The 19,878-nt window shown below is 37.7% G+C and overlaps 2 protein-coding genes across 3 annotated transcripts; one reads left to right on the top strand and one right to left on the bottom strand.

Annotated features, from left to right (window-relative positions):
• Positions 1 to 598: 598 nt before the first annotated feature.
• On the top strand, positions 599 to 13,217 carry pcgf1 (polycomb group ring finger 1). Of its 2 annotated transcripts, none has more exons than XM_044126485.1 (9): positions 599 to 715; positions 3,825 to 3,930; positions 4,029 to 4,181; positions 6,968 to 7,039; positions 7,202 to 7,304; positions 7,447 to 7,489; positions 11,292 to 11,378; positions 12,713 to 12,793; positions 13,035 to 13,217. In XM_044126485.1, exons 1-9 carry the CDS (start codon positions 629 to 631, stop codon positions 13,083 to 13,085), a joined length of 783 nt encoding a protein of 260 aa, XP_043982420.1. In that variant the 5' UTR covers positions 599 to 628; the 3' UTR covers positions 13,086 to 13,217. The 2 variants fall into 2 exon arrangements, with proteins under 2 accessions (XP_043982420.1, XP_043982421.1); XM_044126486.1 differs by having other exon boundaries at positions 11,295 to 11,378.
• Positions 13,218 to 17,194: 3,977 nt separating this feature from the next.
• On the bottom strand, positions 17,195 to 19,616 carry lbx2 (ladybird homeobox 2). The gene is made up of 2 exons (XM_044126483.1): positions 18,879 to 19,616; positions 17,195 to 18,245 (listed from the first exon to the last, which is right to left on the bottom strand). Exons 1-2 carry the CDS (start codon positions 19,201 to 19,203, stop codon positions 17,782 to 17,784), a joined length of 789 nt encoding a protein of 262 aa, XP_043982418.1. The 5' UTR covers positions 19,204 to 19,616; the 3' UTR covers positions 17,195 to 17,781.
• Positions 19,617 to 19,878: the final 262 nt, after the last annotated feature.

Below are 19,878 nucleotides of genomic sequence, written 5' to 3' on the forward strand. Positions count from 1 at the left end.
TTTTCATTGAAGCATAGATGGGTAGAGTAGCCAGAAAGTAAACTTCAAATATAATACCAGGAACTTTGTGCCCCATAAAAAATATACAATAGTCTGCATTCAGAATGAAATTCACTATTTGAAGCAACATTAAAAGCAGACATTAAAAATATGCTAAAGGCCACTTCTTAGTTTATTCTTAGACAAAAAACAATAAAAAAAAACTATACATTTAAAAAAATAATAATAATAAATAAATAAATAAATAAATAAATAAATAAATAAATAAATAAATAAATAAATAAATAAATATTTGTAACTCAATAACATTTATTAAAGCAAAACAAATCATATGTAGATCAAACTTTACAATTAAAATAAAATTTGCATCACGTCAACTACTGAAAACAGCTAATTTTTGAATAAGACAATACAAATAGCTTCCGGAAACTAATGAAATTAATTTTAATTATGAAAATGGTCAAATCTGTATTTGGATGTAATTTGACGGCTTCAATTCAATCTAAACGGAAATATTAAACTGGATTATTTTCATTTAATAAATGGGCTTTTATTTTGTTGTTTACCCGCCTCGATTCGCATAAAATGCCACATCCGGTTTACCCGGAACCCAGCATAATTCCCAAAGATGGCGGAGCAAGGTCCAATGGCCATAGCGATGCGGCTCCGAAATCAGCTTCAGTCTGTCTATAAACTGGACCCACTACGGAACGAGGTGAGCTGCTTTGTGTTTTAAGCTCCTTCTCAACCGAGGAAAGTGTACTGACATTTAAAGTACCAGAAACGGGAGTTAACGTGGCGTATTAACAGGAGATGGTTGTCTCCGCTGCGCTGATGGAGAGAGACTGAGAGCGATGCTCGAGCATGCGTATACGGTGGGGTCCAACCGTGTTGTTCTACGGAGCAACGTGCATCAAAGCTCCAAACCAAGTGTTAAATTTGACCACTTCCGGCCCTGTTTTCTTTGGTTCACTAGGAAGTTTACTTTTTAACTTGCGCTTTATGGTGGAGTAAACTGTGGCGGTAACAGACGCTGCGCTCCGTTGGTTCTCATTCGATTTAGTTGTCGAAGTAACGGCGGTCCGTTTTGAGTTGCTACTGCTTCGCGCTCGGTTTGTAGTTTGATATCACTTATTTAACCGTTGGAGCTTGGAGTTAGCAAACAGCTCTCGGTTCTTTCGACTACCCAGTTCCTTCTGTGACAGTGTGTCGGTCTCTTCGGAGAAACGCCACTTTTTCAGCTTCAACGTGATCACAGAGGTCATGCTGAGCTCGCCCGCTTTTCCTCCGAATTGTTTAATGTCCGACAAACTGAAAACGATGTTTGCATTTACAGCTTTAACATTCGGTACTAACGATTCTTCTCCGACTTCAGGAAGACCGTTAAGAGCGAAATTGACTTTATAAAGTCTCCTCTTTGTCTTCAGCGCTGTGATTTTGCTCGGGGTAACTTCTCTGCAGCTGCGTCGCCTTTTTTTCAAAATAAACATATTAAAAGATTTAAAGTTTTGAAATGGTGAGGGATTTGAGCACGATTACCCAACATCAGTCTATAAGAGCTGCTGTCCCTGTGAGTCCTTGGTCCAACACTCGTATCAAATGAATTGTACATTAGCAGAACTTGATGATGAAACCGTTCAGGAGGTATTTCTGCCACTTGAATTAGTTTTTTTGAACAATAACGCAATAAAACTTGCAGGACACTGGGTGACACCCTCGATTTGACCTAAACTCCAAAGTTGGGCAAAGTGGAACAACAGAAAGTTCAGGTGGCCCCTGTATGTCTCCGAGGCACCTGCGTGTGTTCTAGATGTTTACATGTTTCCATAAAGCTGATTTACATTAATTGGTCATTAAGCTGCTGAGGAAAAGCTGTCCCTTAAAAAGAGGTGAGCTAGAGTACGAAAACATGCAAAACACAGAGGAGCTAGAAGAATCACTGCTTTACATGCACTAACACCTCTTATCAGAGCTGCAGAATATAATGAAAGAACTGCATGAATGTTAAATTTGGTAGACTGTAATAGCCGAAGCGCAATGCATTCAGATTCTGCTATCAACTAATCTATTTGGTCAGATTTTTACTCTTTTCTGTCCAGGTGAGTTTACATGTGATGTAAATCAAAGTGCCCCAGGTTCTATGACTCCAGGAGAACACAGGGTCATCCTGATGCAGAACAAAAAGAAGAGTGATGAAAATATGGGTTGATCACAATTAATATTGTCGTCATAATATACAACAATCGTGTCTCACAGTTTAATGTTTTCTTGGAACCTTACATCAAGAAAACAACAGGTAGTCCTTTAAACAGGTAGTCCTGACTCTGGAGACGTCAAGAGATGTTCATGTGAAGAGAGAATAACATAAAAATGGGTTTCTGTGTTGATAAGCCAAACCTTGCACTATATGCTCTTTTGATAATTCTTTGAAACTAAGTAAGTCAGAAAGCAGATGAGCGCCTCTTAGATCCTCTGTAGAAACTCACCAACTCATGGTTTCTTTTAAGAAAGTGTCTGTGGCTTTAAAACAAAACTGAATTTCCTCTCGTTTCATATTTTTCTATATCTTTACTGTAGATTGTGCTGAATGAGTGCGGCAATGCTTGTTGCTCTCATAACTGGATGAAGGTTTGCAACGATGCCAAAATTTCACACCCAGTATCAATACTAACAAAACAACTCAATGACTTTCAGTAATGCAGCAGTTGAATTAGGGTAAAAGCAGTAAGTAACATGTAGTCTTTGTTTGTGCATTTCCTTTTTCCAGCTCCTGAACACTGTCAAAAAGGGTGGCATTTGTGTGTGTGTGGGATTTTCTCTTTGTCATGATGTACTCACCATGTTTGTAGAGTTTAAAACTTCCTGAATCTAAATCTTGCAGTGATTTAGATTAGGACTTTTGGTGGTTGGAAGAAGTAAACGCTACTTATAAAGACTTGGAGTTTCTCAATTTTACAGATCAACCAAAAAAAGATGAGCAGTGGTCTTGAAAATTTTTTCTTGAGATTTTCTGAAAATTTCTTTTTCTTTTGACATTTCCTGTCTACATAAGTCATTTTCAGTTCACTTCTAAAACATATTTGATATACTTCTTCTGTTAATGTTGCTCTAACTTATGACTCATAAGTCTCACAAAGAGGAACTGTTGTTGTCTGCATGTAGCAATTTAGCACACAACTAATTATAAGTTGGCCTTTTAACCGGTTTCTTTCAAACAATCTGTCATAAATACACAATATTCTCCCATTTTCTGAGTTGAATCACCTGATAAAATGGCAAAATTAGTGTTTGACACCTGGGAAAGAAAACATAACTCAAGCCTGAAAAACATTATTCCTGAAACTCGACAGTAGATGAACAAAAAAGGCTGATGCTTCTCTCAGTTCCTGTTTCAGGGTTTTGCTGCTGTGTTCCAATTGGTTTAGGATATGGCTTTAAATTACTGTCTATTTGCTATAAACTGTTTTAAGCCTGACTATTGGCTGCCCTCCACTTGTGGTGGGAGCTGACTTTAAAGACGCTGTGTGTTGCAGGACAAGGCATTTGTTAATTGGCTGGGCTGTTTGGTCCCAAGATACACTTGTCTGCTGCCATCTTGCTCTGATTAAATGGTAACAAATGGGACTGTGGTTATGTTTTGAATGGAACACCAGGATCCTTTCTTCTGACTAAATTGTCTCAAATAAATTGATGTTCGTAATTATTTTTTTCTAGTTTTTTTTAAGTTTTGAATGCTTCTACTATGGTTAGAATAATGGGAGATAAAGAAAAGTGAAATACCGTGAATATTCAAACCATGTGATACTTGTTTTTTGCTTCTTTAGGAGGAAGTTAAGTTGAAGATCAAAGACCTGAATGAACACATTGTCTGCTACCTCTGCGCTGGATATTTTATAGACGCCACAACAATTACAGAGTGTTTGCATACTTGTAAGCTTATGAATCTTTGTTTTTTTTCTCCATCATTTTACTAAAATAACTTGTTTGCCTGTTTGATTCAGTATGAATTATCTTTTTTCCATGTACAGTTTGTAAAAGTTGCATTGTAAAATACCTGCAAACCAGCAAGTATTGCCCCATGTGCAACATTAAGATTCATGAAACTCAACCTTTACTCAACCTCAAGCTGGATCGAGTGATGCAAGACATTGTCTACAAGCTGGTGCCTGGCCTTCAGGAGAGTAAGTTGTCTTCATTTGATTACTTGTCCAGAATTGTTGTAAGTCTTTAATATGCACAGGACATGCCTTGCACAAGCACGTATGGTACAATTTTTCAAATTTTTGTCATGTTAACCCCACCAGCTCTATTTTATTGGATGTGAAATTATGAAGTGGACAGGAAGTTTCACATCCTTTTCATAATTTATTTTACAAGCTAAAATCTGAAAAGTGTGGCCTGCTTTTTCTATTTAAGCACTTTGTAGGAACACCTTTCCTTCACCTGGAAGTCTAATGGAGTGTGTTGCTACTAGCTACACATTTCCGTCAGATTCAGGATTACTCTGTATTTATCCCCGGTCCTCGTCCCATAACACTGAGCAGTTTCCCCACAACCTAATCCAACCACTGCTGTTATTATTGTGCATGTGGGGGGAAGCTTGACAACAGTTTCCTCTACCTGATCCACAAGAGCTGCATGTGGATCCATGCAGCTCTTCCAGAGTTACCATTGACATCATGACTGCTCTTCCGATTAATGCTCTTCTTGTTTAACATAAAATTACAATGATTTGCATAAAAGTTTTTGGTTTTAATGAGAGTTCAAATGGCAATGAATGCTCTTTGAAGTTACTATTTTTGTAGCATATTTAATCACACTTTCCATTTTTAATTGGCAGCCATAAGTTGTCAAGTTTAAAAAATAAAATTGTTCTTCAATTGGATACAAAATATCATAGAAAGTATTGGTTTTTCATAATTTTAATTTTGATCTCTGAAATTTGATCAGAAATACAAAATGGGCCACAGAACTGAATGTTAATTTAGGGCTTTATTGCTTCGGTTTATTGACCTAGAAATTGTCATATGTGCAGAAGTGTGGGTTGTTTTCAACATAAAATAGTGTAAACTTTAATGTTTGGGTTTTTTTATGCCCGAATTGGTGAATTAATAATAATAATAAGATAAGATGCATCATTCAGGTGGATAAAAAAGAATAAAGAGAAGTTAAATTATTCTTATTAAGCACTAACCATTATTACCACCAGAATATGTTTTTCAGTGAATTAGAGTCCCTGTTTTTGTTGTCTTTGTGCTTGTCATGGAATCACACATTTAATGGAAATGATTGCAAAATAAACTGTAGAAGTCTTAATATAAATTTTCTTAGTATATCAATCCAACCAAAACCCTCTAACAATGCGTCTGACAAACGTCGTCTTAGGCCTGTCGCAATAAACAATAAATCAATTAATCATACAATAAATTAAAACTATCAACGTCATTTTAATTATTGGCTTTATCGTCTCTTCCAGCCTTTTTCTCTTTCTGTTGATGACACTGAATGAAAAAAGGCTCAGCTGCGCTGCTCTCCACTGACCCTTCCTTCCTCATTTCCTTAGTGTAATGCCCAGCACACACTAGATCTTAGAGCTGTCGGTCTATTGTCGGCCCATTTTCAATACTTGAGAGACCACACATTAGCTGACAGAAATCCTATGTATAGCGGTTCGATCGGGTTCGATCCTGCCGTGTGGTGTCCAACAATGGGCAAAAAATAATGGCTACAAGTTGAATTAACTAATTGTAAAACCAGGCATTAATCAATGCTTTACTACAATCTACTTGCAACGCATGTGGCTCTAGTGTCAGCATAACGTCCTGACTGAATGAAAATCATTAGAACCTGTTTATGTCACGTAACGAAGAACAGCTGAAAAGTTACCGGGTTCATCAACTGCATAGCAATTTCACTCCAACACCTCCTCTTGTCATTTCTATATTCTTTGCACAAAATGTTTTATAAACATTAATGTTGTTTCCACATATCATCTCCAATGTCCGCTGGACTTCAGGTTGCGCTGTGTCAGCTGTTTGGGATTCCCCTCAGAAAGCACGGAGGAGAATCCGCGCTTTCTGATTGGCTACCTGTCACATTCAACAGGCTGCTTAATGCTGCCAGTCGGGGAAAACCCCTGATTTAGATCTGAGCGGCCACAACGATCTACCGTAACACACCACACAGTACAGGATGATCGGTTACGAAATCACAAGCGACAATCTTAGAACATCAACATTCTAAGATTGTCAAAGGGAAAATGTAGGTGTAAACTAACGTGTAGTGTGAACTATTGCATCAGGTAGTCGATGTACCCATCTTTATTTAAATCTAATGATTACTGACTGGCAATATGGTATACAGACTTCATAATATGCACTCTTTTGGTTGAATGCAGTATTTATTTACACTTTGGTATTTTTATTCAAGTACATTTTTGTTACTGGAGACTGAGAATCTACTTTTGTTTTTGGTTGTTTTGTTTATTTTATCAGTTCCAGTGTTAAGTGTTCTTTTGAAAATAAAGTGTATCTATCTTTGGCAGGAAATCGTATGCATTATTACGTCATTTCCATTAAGTCCATGTGAAAAGGTCTTCAAACAATATTATCGTTTATCGCAATAATTTTTGACGCAATCGGTCAGCAAAATTTGTTATCGTGACAGTATTTTCATACTCATTTCAGAGCATCAGATAATTTGAAGGTTTATTTGCAGCAGCATGAAGATTTCTGTGTGTCATACCGGTGTTGAATAAGTATGATCAAATTGGGGTGTGGTTTCAGCATTGCCACAGTAATTTGCACAACAAATTCTGGGTCACACAAACCAAGCAATGAAATATTACATTTGAAAATAGAATGAATGATGCATGGATAATATTTGAAGTCCAGCTATTGATTTTCCTGTGAAATTGGAAGAAGTCATGAAAAAGAAACATGGTATGTTTTTTGTTTTTTTTTCTCAGGTGAGGACAAACGAATAAAAGATTTTTACCAGTCACGTGGGTTAGAAAGAGTCATCCAACCTACGGGAGACGGTGGGTCCTTCTTTCACCACTGAACATTCTGAAATGTTTCTATTTTTGAAAGAGCTCTATCTCAGAGTAAAGTTCTAAGCATCTACAGTTGGATTTATTTGATTGCTTTACAGAAGTAAAATCAGGATCTAAACTTTATCCTTTTCTTCCCCAACTCTTTAGATGTTTCAGAGAGCGCAGCTCTTCCTTTTACAAGCTTTGACCACTCTAAAGCTCACTTCTACAGATATGATGAGCAGGTTTCGCTGTGTTTAGAAAGACTAAGGTAAACAACTTCTGTTTTTGTCTTGTATATGCTTTAAAAATGAGATAAGACTGAAATGGAATGTTTATGTGGATATATTTACATTTAACTGTTATAAAATGAACTTTTGCAAATTGTTTTAACACTCTGTCTATCTTTGTAGTTCATCACTCTCTGGGAAAGATAAGACAAAACTTACTCTCCAGGTGGGTTTTTCAAGTACTCTAACTTGTAACTAGTGTTGTATTTCAGTAAAGACATGTGTGCTTATTGAAGTTGTTGAGCTGGTTCTGGATGCATTTAAACCAACAAGGCATTTCACAACCCAGAAAAAGATGTCTCCAGGACATAAAACCCCCTAACTGCTTAGTGAATACATGGCACATTGACAGCTGCTGCTACAGCAGAATCCAGCCTTCAGATCTGCTGAGCCTCTGCTGCTGGAGCCTCGTATTTACAGAGGGGGATAAGTAGGAGAATCGCGTCACTGAGGCAGGAAATTATTCGTCATCTTACATCCAAGTGACTGCTCTCTTTATAACGGATTTGTGTAATTTAGAAAATTGAATGACCCTTTGCAAAAACCCACCTTTATTTGTGTTTTTTGTCTTTTAATTTTATAAACAGCTTTAAAATAACTGCAAAATGGAGCTCAAATATTTGTTTTTTGATTTCTTTAGAAGTTGCATTAAGCTGAGCAAAATCTTTTAATATATTATGAGGAACAAATTCATATATATAAAAACATAAATCCTACAATAATTTCCTATTCCAGCAGGGGGCACCATGATTTGCTTCATTAAATTATGGAAATAATTTTTGAATGAAGTACATTTCAGAACAGAACATAATAATATTGGTGTTTCAGTTATTGAAATGAAGGAAATAGTGTAACTTTGGCTTTCAGGCTTTTCAGAGTTCCTATGCTGACTGGAACGTTATTGAATCCAAGTATTTTTGTTTTGTGTAACTGCAGAAAATTAAAAGGGGGGTGATTGGTGTAAATGTGGCATCCATTTTTTTTCTTTCTTTCTTTTTTTTTTTTACATTTGTCTCGTTGTGGATTCCATGTTAAAGCCTGACTCCTGAAATCTCTGACACAAAGTAATAGACTTTTATTTTTATTTTTGCATATATTGATTGAGGTTTTGGAATTTTGAGTTCTAAGGCGTAGTTACACCTCTCACATGTGAGGAGCTTTAAGCGAAGCAGTGTTCATTTCCCAATTTGGTCCGGACATTTTCTGCAGGTGTGAATACACTGAAGTAAACCCAAACAACCAGATCAAAACCCACTTTTTGAAGGGGTCTTGGTCCGCTTCCAAACAAACTCAGGTACAGTTTATTTCTGGTGTGAGAACAGATCTACCTCGATTTGGACCAATTAAAGAAAATATACATCTTTTTTGAAGTTCATGAGCCAGTATTGTAAAATTGAGCCGTTCAGTATTGCTAATTCTACTGCTGTATGTACTAATTGAACTGAAATTGTACCTGATGCACCATTTTCTGCTTTGCTGCTGTCAGCTTGCTGTGGGTCAGAAAAGAAAGAACATCTCGTCTCCTTCGGCTTCCAACAGTATTTGCTGACGCCATTTTGACATCATGAAGCCTGCGTTGTGTTAGCTGTGATAACTCTTGACATTTAAAATTGTATTGCAGTAACAGCACAAAAGTGCTCAACAGAAATGCAGCAAGCAGGACTTACACAATTTTTTCTGGGTCTCTACTGTGTTCCATCTTCGTCGCTGCTGTCCAGTGCGAGCAATGATCATCAGCAGTTGCATTGTCCAAAAGTATTATGTGAAAACACTGCAACAAACAATAAATAAAAGTGCTTTTGGTCTGGATCAAATAAGCAGACCAAAGGACTTTCCAGGTGTGAACAAACCCTGAAAAGTTTAGGATTTTGGCTTGAACAGTGTGTAGGAAAGCTGGCGTTGACCATTTTTGTAGTTAGATTAAGTAAATATTTAGCTGTCAGGAGTCCTCAAATTTTAATCGGTAATATTATTATTTGGATCACTGCGCCCACTTCCTCTTGGTGAAGGCCCCATATCTTCACCTGAAAGTTACTTTGAGATGTTGGTGTAGAGACTGAGTTTTATAATCATCAGTCCAATAAGTCATTTGGTTGTTGGAATGTGCATTTGCTCTTTGTAATGGCCTGACCTCAGCATGAACTTGCTCTTAATTGGGAGGATTGGTAGCTGACTATAAAATGTTTCCACTGGTGACTAATCTTTCTTCCTGTGTCATTGTGAATTCCTAATGGCATGGAACTGGCCCTCTAACTCTTTAGAGATTGATGAGCAGCAACAGTTGCTCCTCTTAGGTCATTCTTGAGGTTTTTCCCTCTTGCCATTAGGACATGACAGACCTGTGAACTGTGAAAAACTCCTTCTTTTGTGATCAGATTAATGTGACATTTATTCTGTCGATATCTGATTACTACTTAAATTGAGCGAACAAATCCTTAGCTGCCATGGGTTTCTCAAAATAGCACATTTTTAAGGGTTTTTGGCTTCTTTAGGGAAGTTCATCCTTGTTTCACCTTGACCAGGTGTTTTATTCTTTTTTTTTTTTTTTTTTTTTTTTTTTTTTTTAACAAACCATCATGTTTTTTGTTGGCCTTTAAATTGGGCTGTGGAGTATTTAAAAATATTAAGAGCTTGAACTCCATCACAGCTAAGGAGTTAAATTAACCACACAGATCTGCTGACTGATATTTTGGAAGTGTCAGTACATTCACTCATGTCCTCTCTGATCACTTTGCAAAGTCAAAATGTTGTTTATCGTTTGTCTAATCTTACTTTATGTAACAAGAACATGCAGCCACATTGGTTCCATTCCTGCCCTTTTATATGCAGTTGTTTTTCACTCTAACCCCTCTGTGACCTTATAAAGTGGATTAGCTTCTGACAAGAACCCTCATAAATGTATAAAAACAAATCATACTCCTGGGTGCAATGTCGGATCAGTTTGCTAATGCAAGCCATGTCCTTGCAGTGTTCTAGATTTAGATTCGTCCCTTAATAATTTGTTACCGGCTCTCTTCCCCACCCTCCTTGTCCAGTGATATTTACTGTTTTATACCGAGATGTAAATTTAATAAAACAGATTTCTGCCCATGCATGAAGAGAAATACTATGCTCTTGCAGTGCATGAGCTAAAGCAGTTTAGCTCTTTGGCTTTAGAGTGTTTAATAAGTCAGCAGGGAGCAGAAAACTTCCAGCAGTAAGCAGGATCATTCTTCACTGTAAATCTAATCGTAAAAGGAGTACGCTGTTCCTACAGTTGGTTCGTTTGGATTCCTGCTGCTCCAAATGTGATTCAGAATTGCAGTCCAATTTGCTGTTTATGAATAAGGAATGACAGCAAAAATATTTATGGAACAGTGTAAAACCAGTCTTCACAAGAAAACATTCTGCACTTCTAGTTGGACTGGCAAAACTATTACTTTTCTCTCATCGTGACAGTTGATAGTCTGTACTCCCAAGTTAAATGTCCGATTTCCAGATGATGAACAATTATGTAAATGGTAGTCTTATAACAGAATATTAAGAATTAGCCATTGCAGTGGTCACAAGGTACAGTAAAGATGATCTAGGGCTGGGCAATATGGCTGAAAATTTATCACAATATAAGGGTTTCATATCGGTCAATATCAATAATTGATTCGTTTTAATTATCCAAACTATCAAACTAGTGATGTGACTTTTTCTTTTTCATCCACAATTTCTTCTTGAGATGTTCAGCTCAAGAGATCAGATCAGAAAATATAACTTTTCTAATCTTTTTTTATTATTTGTAAGCTGTTATGAGGCAGGGTGCCACAACATGAACCTGCTCCCACATAATCTGGGCTACTGTGTGTATTCAAATGGATATTCACAAGTTTGATTAGCGACTTGGGTGCCTCTGTGGAATTGTGCATGGTGTTGGGTTTCTCAGCTGCATGTTATATTGTTTGTGTTTTGGAGCTGATTGTTTTCTCTTCCTTTTGCAGCAGAAGTTTGTGCGCTGCTCTGTACGAGCAGAGGTGAGACACTTGAGGAAAGTCCTTTGTCACAGATTAAATGTGGAAAAACATCAGGTGAGTCGATGTCTCACCTATTCCTGGTATTTCTTTAGATTGTTTTATACTAAATGTTGTAAATGTATCAATGTCCTACCTGTTAACCATCACTAGTTAACAGGTAGTAATGAAGCTCTGTCTTAATCTGCATCTACTTATTATTGTACAAGTAGCTGAAAGTGAAGCTGCCAAAGGTATTATTTTCTCCATAGCAGATGTTTATAGAGTGTTCATATGGCACGAGAAGCAGACTAAGGGTTTTTACACACATACCTGGGTCATTATAAAAACAAATATCTCTGCCACATCGTTTAAAGAAAATATTGTATACAGTTGGTCTCAGAAAGGTTTTCATCCACATGGACCTGCGTTTCTGAGTGTTGTTTTAAACATGCCAAACCCATAGGGGGCAGTGTAGAGCAAATGTAAAACTTATGTCAGCCAATCAAGTTGCTTCAAAACAATCTCAACTTCCTATTAGGAATTAAACATGGCGTCATGAGGTTGTTTTGTGTGGTCAGAAATATTAAGCCACTTTTAAATTGCGTTAGATTACACAATTAATAAAACATAAGATGATGTTGATTGGAAATTGTGTCAAAGCAAGTTTGTGATTATATCGGCACATTATTTGCCACAGACTGTAATTCGTGGGAACCTAGAGCTCAGTGTTTTTTGTCTACATTCGCATAAATATTTATTTGTTTTCCCAGATATCCAGCTATGTATGGAGTAGACTTAAAGGTGAATTTAAACTCAAGGCATTTTTTTCCAGGAACAATGGTAGTTTTATGAGGCTTTTTATTTTATTCAAAATCAGAGTATCAAAGCATTTCTTTCTGGTTGAATATTATCATCGTTTTCTTTTTCATGTGCTCTTTAGTTTAAACTCATCCACAGTTTAACTTTAAACTTGACAGCAATATTAATTGGTATTTTTATTTTGAAATATAGGTGTACATCAAAAACTTGAACTTTGTGGAAATATTAAATAAGTGAATTCAATGAAGCATGTGCTTGATTACTACTGATTGCGGATCATTAATGTCCTTTCAATTTTGTGTATGTGTATATATATAACAAGCAACAGAAACTATGGGTAAAGTTTGAGATAAAGGAAATCCATACAGAAAATCTCCTAATGTCTTTCTTTGCAGCTTTCTGAAGTTCATATTTTTTGACTGACTTCCACTTGATGAAAAGCAGAGACAGGCATCCAAAATATTTGGACCAAATGTGTGAAATCAGACACAGAAAGTGAAATTTGTCACTGAAATCTTCTTCTAAAATGTTTTCCTTCCTAATTGCTCTTCATCTGTCTGTGTGGTCTCTCTCTCTCTCTCTCTCTGCAGGTCCAGATGTTATTTAATAACGAGTCTTTGCCTGATCATATGACCATGAAACGGTTATGGCTTTCACACTGGTTTGGCAAGGTACAGTACAGCTGCTGCACCAACAACTGTCACACAGGCCTTCACACTGGAGTTAATGCCTCTTAGAATATTAGTTGAACTTTCTTCAGCAATAGTACAAACTATTTTATTAAATTCTAATTTGATTAAAACAGTCTGTTTAATCCTTTTATTTATTTGCTTTAACATGACTGCTTGAAGCTCAGAGCTGGATTAATGGAATAAAACTATTAGTTTTCTAATATGTTGTTTCTCTTTCCAGGCTCAACCATTAGTTCTTCACTACACCATCAAGGACAAAAGGACCAGATAGGATTTGTTTTCAGTCGAGAGACGGCTGTAAATATTTTGTACAATACATATTCTATTTTAATAGTGTTTGTGTACATAAACTTATTTTCCTTGTTTTGTATTTTTGAAAATAAACTTTAAATGGAAAAAATAATTATATTGTTGTGGTCTACTCAACTCAGAGCCTTCTAAACATAATGTGTTTCAGATACGGCCAATCAAGCTTCTGCTGATTTATGATTTATACGGTAAAAATGTTTTATTATATTTCAGAATAATATCAGTTACTCAAACATTTGGCATTTTAGGAATCAATGTTTACTCAGATTTACAAGTACACATGCATCACAGTAAATGAGTGATGACTTAAATCAGTAATAAAGTTCAAAATATGTAACTTAAATACAAAGGGTAATCTTTATGTTTGTTTAAGAGATGACTTTATGGCTTAAAAGTATACCCATATTCTGTTTCTCAGAATTTGAATGTTATAAAGCCATATTAATGATTTTCATGCAGAAATGTGATGGTCTACACAACCACAGCGAACCCAGCTTACTTGAAAGTAAATAAGCAAGTAAGTGCTTACTTACTTTCAAGGTGGAAGGCATCACCGACACTTTCCACAAGGAGGATAAACTCCTAAAGATCCCTACTGAAGATTCTGGCAGTTCAAAGTCATGGATGCAAGCATACTAGTGAAAGATTCAGTGGAAGGAAGATGTGCAACAGGAATTGGCTGGACATTCAGACCTTGAAGGGCCATGTGTCCAGGACATGAACCACAAGGGTTAAGCCATCTCTAAACCACAGACAGAAGAAGAGGACTGGAATGTTCGGTTGTCCAAATTCCTCTACAGATTTAAAGTAAAGTTTGCATTTCTTTAGAAATCAAGTTCCCAGAGTTTGAAGGAGGAGTGGAGTGAGACTGAACTGCAATTTATAATCATCAAAAGGGTTAGAACACAAATGAATGCCTGAAATATACCGCTGCATGTAGCGAATCTTTATAAAGTGAGTTTTAGTGTTTGAACTGACCTATTATAATTACAATTTAGTAGATATTTTAATTTATTGAAGCCTTTAAGTGGTTTGTGAAAAGAAACTACTAGCTTCTAACTCATTCCACATGACCTCTTACAAAGTTAGTTCACATTGTTTGTATTTAATTCTACAAAGTACGATTTTTGCAACCAGTCATTCTGGGGATGTTCATCATGCAGTTGGTTGTCAGTTTTAGATGAGACAGAATTTGCCTTTTGTTGTGTTTTAATTTTGTAAGTCCAGCACTGTTGACATATAAAGGTTACAAGTGTCCATCTTTAACTTTGTGGTCTGTTTCAGAGAAGCTGCAAAGTTTCTTATCCACATCATACTGTTTACCTTTACTAGTGTATGTTTTTCTTTATCTCCATTAAGTTTTCCAAGTAGTCTCATGTCTGTAAATTTTATTTCTGAGTGCTTTTGTTTCCTCACTGACACGAACAGTTTCACCCACATGAAGATTATACAGCTGACTCACTTAAATTAAGAGATGGTCCTACTGTCCCATGCACTGCCTTAGAGGTTCAGACCAGCGTCAGTTGAAATCGGAAACGCAGCTGAACTAGTGGTTTCTCTTCAGATAACTTTCCCTCTGAGTGATTCACATCATGGATATTTTCCAAACATGCAGATTCTGGAATATGCAGGATTTTTCAGCAACAATTTAGCATTTTTCTGTAGGAATAAAACGCTATTTTCTTGTGCAGCTACAGATTTGCCTGCAGCTATTTATTGAGCTCCATGTGTAAAAACACAATGGTGTGTATTTTTTAGTTTTTATTTTTTAGTCTCGTGTTTCACCTCAACTCTGGTGAAACCAGTTTTCAGAAATCTCCAGAGTTCAGTAGCAGATGTTTCTCGCGAGAACACTTGAAACGAATGACTACGTGAAGAAAATCTTGTTGAAATTGTCTCTTGCTTTTCTTCCTAGAATAATTCTCCTAACTGAGCACTAGGTGGCAGACTTGGAGCTGCTCATACTCCAGACAACCTTTGATGTTTGTGATCGTCTCCAGAGTGGAAGAAGGAGCTCTGATAACTTGACACGGTCTGATGATAAATGTTACATGTTTCCAGGTCTCTTCTCTTTTTAAGTAGACGGCATTTCGTGTGATTGTCTTTGATGTTTCCTGAATATCTCCCAATTAATCACCGCCTGTTTGACATTTAAATTAGAAACAATTGCTTCAAATGACAGGTTTAGATTTAGATCTTTTTAAGAAACTGCTCCGGTTTAGCACAAGGATACATTTTAATGACGGCTGATAAGATTTTTAAAATCTTTGCCTAATTTTGATCATTGCAACAGAATAGAAGAATATGGTTACTTGAAATGGAAAACAAAAAAGTCGGGGTTGGAACATTATTCACCAGCCGCAGCTCTTTGCATGTCCCTTCAGGCCCTCGTGTGGTTGAAGTGATTCTGATAATCCTCCTGGGGCTCTGCATCTTGTCATGCTTGTACTGAGGTGACGCTGGACTAAAATAAAGAATTACAAAAGCGCGTATCTCTGAACGTAGACCCTAATGACGGAAAAATCACTTACAGCTGAATTTTATTCAAATCTCACGTATTTTAAATCCAGCCATATTATAGCATAAATGAGAAGCTATTAATAACAGATTAGTATTTACGTGGTTAAAAACATTTACAATCTAAACATTCTAAAAGGTATGTTGCGTTGAATATGTTTTAATTCGTAAAATAAATGTTCTTGAAATTACGTTTCTCGACGCATATTCTAGTTTTTGTTCAAGTTCGTTTTTTTTTTTTGTCAAACGATAACTTATTCTCCTTTATTTCCTGTCACTCAACAATTAAAACTCTTTTTGACTTTTCAACCTCTGTGGTTCCAGCCGATTACCTCTATTGTGATCACCAGCCTGCTTTGGCACACACACACATAAAAATATAGACAAAAAAATGCTTAGTTTCACGATCTATTATTATTATTATTATTATTATTATTATTATTATTATTATTATTATTATTATTATTACTACTACTATTATTGCTATTATTGCTATTATATGTATTTCATTTTGATCTTTTTTATATACAATACAAGCCGGGGAATATATTTTGGTATAAAAATTTCTGTAATCTAGAAATGTAACAATCCTATGTTACTGGAACATATAAAATATATGCAAATAATTACTTCTAAAGAAAAATATATGCGTTCTCCAAAAATAGTTGAATTTTTGTTTTGTTGTTTTAAAATATCTGATATTTGATATATAGCTATATAAATATGAAAGAATTATCTAATATTTGCTGAGTTGTCTAAAACATTTTGTCAGTAAAAACTAACATCACCCACCTCTCCACCCACACACACAAACACACACTAAACCTTTGATCCCGCTGCAAAACTGTTGCAAATGGCCATCCAGCAGCAGCAGCAGCAGCAGCAGTGCGTCTTACTTCCACCGCCTCCCTTTGGGTTTTATTCATTAGGCTCCTCACACTAACCCATTTGCTATTCATGGCGAACTTTGTCTCCTTTTCCCTGCCTCTTTTTAAACAAACCCGGGTTAAGAGTGGCAGATGCGTGGCCATTATTACCCACGGCTGGGTGGAAGCTGTTTTATGTGAGGCAAAGGCGGGTTAACCTAATCAATCATGTCGACCAGTTGTGTTAAAGACAATTCATACAGAAAGAGGAAGAAAACATATGGCGCAGGAGCTGGACGAGAGCTTTTCTTAACACTGCGAACAGACCGGGACCTTATTGTGACAAGATGCATTCAATGCCGGCCCAAATAATGGAAATAAAGGCGGTGGACGGCTGCTAATTGAAGTCACGGCACTTTAAAGCTGAATAGCAGTGGTCAGTGAATGCAAAAGTCACATCTTTACCGAGAGAGGAAGATTTTTAACTTCCTCACTCTGTCTGAGGGGAATATTTGCAGTTTTTAAATGACTGCCAAAAACCTCGAGTGTGGAGAGAATACGAGCTTCTTAGCACTGTAAATTAATAATAAAAAATCTACATGTTTCATTAATAATTTCCTATAGTGCAATAATGTTCCACTTGTCTCCACTTTAGGGGAACCACACATCCAGTAGCGCTGAAAGCTGCTTCAAATACAATATAACCTTTATTTACATAGATGCTGATTAAATAGAACGTTACAATAAAATTATCGCATAGGATGTTTGATCTATATACAGAATTCAGAGCGGGTCAGAAGTTGGTGCAGTTGTTGTCGGTTGGCGCCTCTACGAGGCCTGCATGCTTGCAGAGATTTAAAAAATATGGACAGAGGGCGAGATTAAATCAAATCAAAAATAGGGCTAATTTGAGATATTTGGCAACTGGACAATGTGAATTAATGGCGCATTAAACAATAATTGAACAGCGTTTTTCTTCGCCTCTAAAGGCGATTAACCTCTGAAAAATTATAATTTCTATTTAAATGTTGCCACGCTCTGCCTGAAAGAAAAGCAGATATTCCCCACATGTGTTTAAACTTAAACAGGAAGGATTCATTATTAGTCAGATTAATAAATTAAAGTGAAGAAATAAAAATAGAAAAATTATCCCGAATGTTCACATATGTGTGTATTCTCATTTTATCAATATCCGTGCAAAAGTTTGGGAAGAAAAAAAATGTCCCTCTTTTGTTTTTCTTGTTGTTTATGAAAATTCCAGTCCCCTCCTGTCTGTTAATCGTCCACCTCAATCTCTTCATCATCCTCTGAAAACTCATCCGTGGTTTGGTCTCTGGATGAGGAGGGGGACTGTGGGAAGGCTCGGTGTCCTTGTGAGGTCGGGGAAACGCTGGGCGACCGGGCCCCGGGGCCCCCACCTTGCGGGTCCTCGATGTTGTCCATGCTGACGAGCTTCTGCAGGGTCTGCGGCGTGATCTTCTTCAGCGACTCCACGTCCGCCTTCATCTCCTCCAGGTCCCTCTTGAGCTTGGCCCTGCGGTTCTGGAACCAGGTGATGACCTGCGCGTTGGAGAGTCCCAGCTGTTGCGCGATTTGGTCACGGTCGGCCGGAGAGAGGTACTTCTGGTAGAGGAAGCGCTTCTCCAGCTCGTAGATCTGGTGATTGGTGAAGGCCGTCCGCGACTTTCTCCTCTTCTTCGACGTCTGCCGCTGCCCGAAGGAGTTCAGGTGCTCCCGACCTTGGAGGAGGGGACGAGAAGGAAGCATGGGAGAGGAATCAAAAATCTGCAACTCGGAGCTTACCTTTGCCTGAAATTTAAAGTTTAATTTGCAACTTTTTCTTCCGAATTGCTTGCGTTCATTTGGCTAACTTTGGTGATAGAGAAACGATCATTTTAAATACTGAAGAGTTTAAAATTGCTGCAAAATATAGTTGAACTAAAATGTTTAAATTTTCCCTTTCATGTTGTCAAATTTCAACAAATTAATATTTTTTTATGGTTGAATATTGATTAGAGGTGATTAGATAGTTTTACTTTTAATATCTTACTCTTGCTCATCTGTCACCCTGTCAGTCTAGGGCTGTATTTAAGCCAGAATGGTTGACTGACTTGATCATAAGTTATCTGCCGTCTCGACCTGGTGTTACTTGAAATTATCAGTTTATAAGTCACGTGAAGCCTTATTTCTACATTTCTGTATCCTTTATTAATGTGTTATCCCAAAACATTCCCATGCAGCTGTCCTGGCATGTCCTCATTAAAAGTCAAAACAATCCTCCAGCTTTTTTGCCTACATGCTGTCATTTAAAATTGCTCTCTTTCTAGCTTTTAATGAAAATCCATAATTTAATAAGGAAAGCGCGCAGATACCTTCTGCTGCCTGGATGACGCTGACTTCTAGACCCTTGAACGTTTTGCTGGCCAGCTCCTCCAGCGCGCAGAGAGGCGAGGACGGAGTGCTGATCCCGTTTCTTGCCGCGTTGGAGCCTGTGACTTTCTCCAGCACTCGTGGCGGACAGATGCTGGCCACCGACTTCTTCACTGAGGGTTTGTTGAGAATATCCTCGATGCTGAACGGCGTCAGCGGTTTGTTGGAGTTGGCCGGCGGCGGCAACTGGTCCAGCGGAGCCCGCCTCCGCTCCTCGCCGCCGGACTGCAGCACAGACCCTGCCTTCATGTCTTTACTGGAGGTCATCGCACTCCCGCAGATATCGCTGCTCTCAAGGAAAAAAGTTGATTATTTCATTCAAATGGCAGATTTAAAACGTCCACAAGCGTTTCCTCTAGAGCTCGGGGCTCTGGTAGAATTCCGCTGTAGCTCAATGCTTCGAGTCCAAAGCTGCAAACTTAGCTCGCCTGAGAGCCTTCCTCCAAAATAACCATGCTTCGGGCGTAGTTGCAGAGGCAGCCGCGCTATATTCCCCTCAGAGCGTCCCGATTCCTCTGCCAAACTCCATGCGGATCTTTAGAAAGTGTCTGACTGGAGGTGGTGAATCCCTGAAAGGGGGGAAAAGGGGTGAAAAGGCTTCCAGGCACCAAGAAAAGCAAAGCGACTGCTAACGACTTATTGTTGATTGGGCGAAGTTCAATTAGAGAAACACTACACCACTTGGTGACCCGCTGCTGCGTCTTAAAGGGCCGGAGCAGAAGAACTAATTGGACGTGGGGAATAGGAGGAGTCTGGTGCTGCCTTGAAATGTTTATGCATCTGTTTCCCTCTGTTGCTGTAGTACTGTAGAAAAGCAGAGCCGATGGTCAAATCAAAGCACGTTTCCATCATGGAAAAAGGATTGGAACCAAAGCAAGCTTCATATCTCTGTCATATTCTTGCGTAATTGCGCACCGAGCGGTTTGCGTAATGTGCGAATGT

Source organism: Gambusia affinis, linkage group LG09, assembly GCF_019740435.1.
Source record: "Gambusia affinis linkage group LG09, SWU_Gaff_1.0, whole genome shotgun sequence".
Taxonomy (NCBI): Eukaryota; Metazoa; Chordata; class Actinopteri; order Cyprinodontiformes; family Poeciliidae; genus Gambusia; species Gambusia affinis.

Coding starts and splice junctions, on each gene's coding strand:
- lbx2 (XM_044126483.1), bottom strand. CDS start 19,203: ATGACCTCCAGTAAAGACATGAAGGCAGGGTCTGTGCTGCAGTCCGGC. Junction 18,246..18,878: donor CGTCATCCAGGCAGCAGAAG/GTATCTGCGCGC, acceptor CCCTCCTCCAAG/GTCGGGAGCACCTGAACTCC.
- pcgf1 (XM_044126485.1), top strand. CDS start 629: ATGGCGGAGCAAGGTCCAATGGCCATAGCGATGCGGCTCCGAAATCAG. Junction 7,490..11,291: donor AGACAAAACTTACTCTCCAG/GTGGGTTTTTCA, acceptor TTCCTTTTGCAG/CAGAAGTTTGTGCGCTGCTC. Junction 12,794..13,034: donor TTTCACACTGGTTTGGCAAG/GTACAGTACAGC, acceptor TTCTCTTTCCAG/GCTCAACCATTAGTTCTTCA.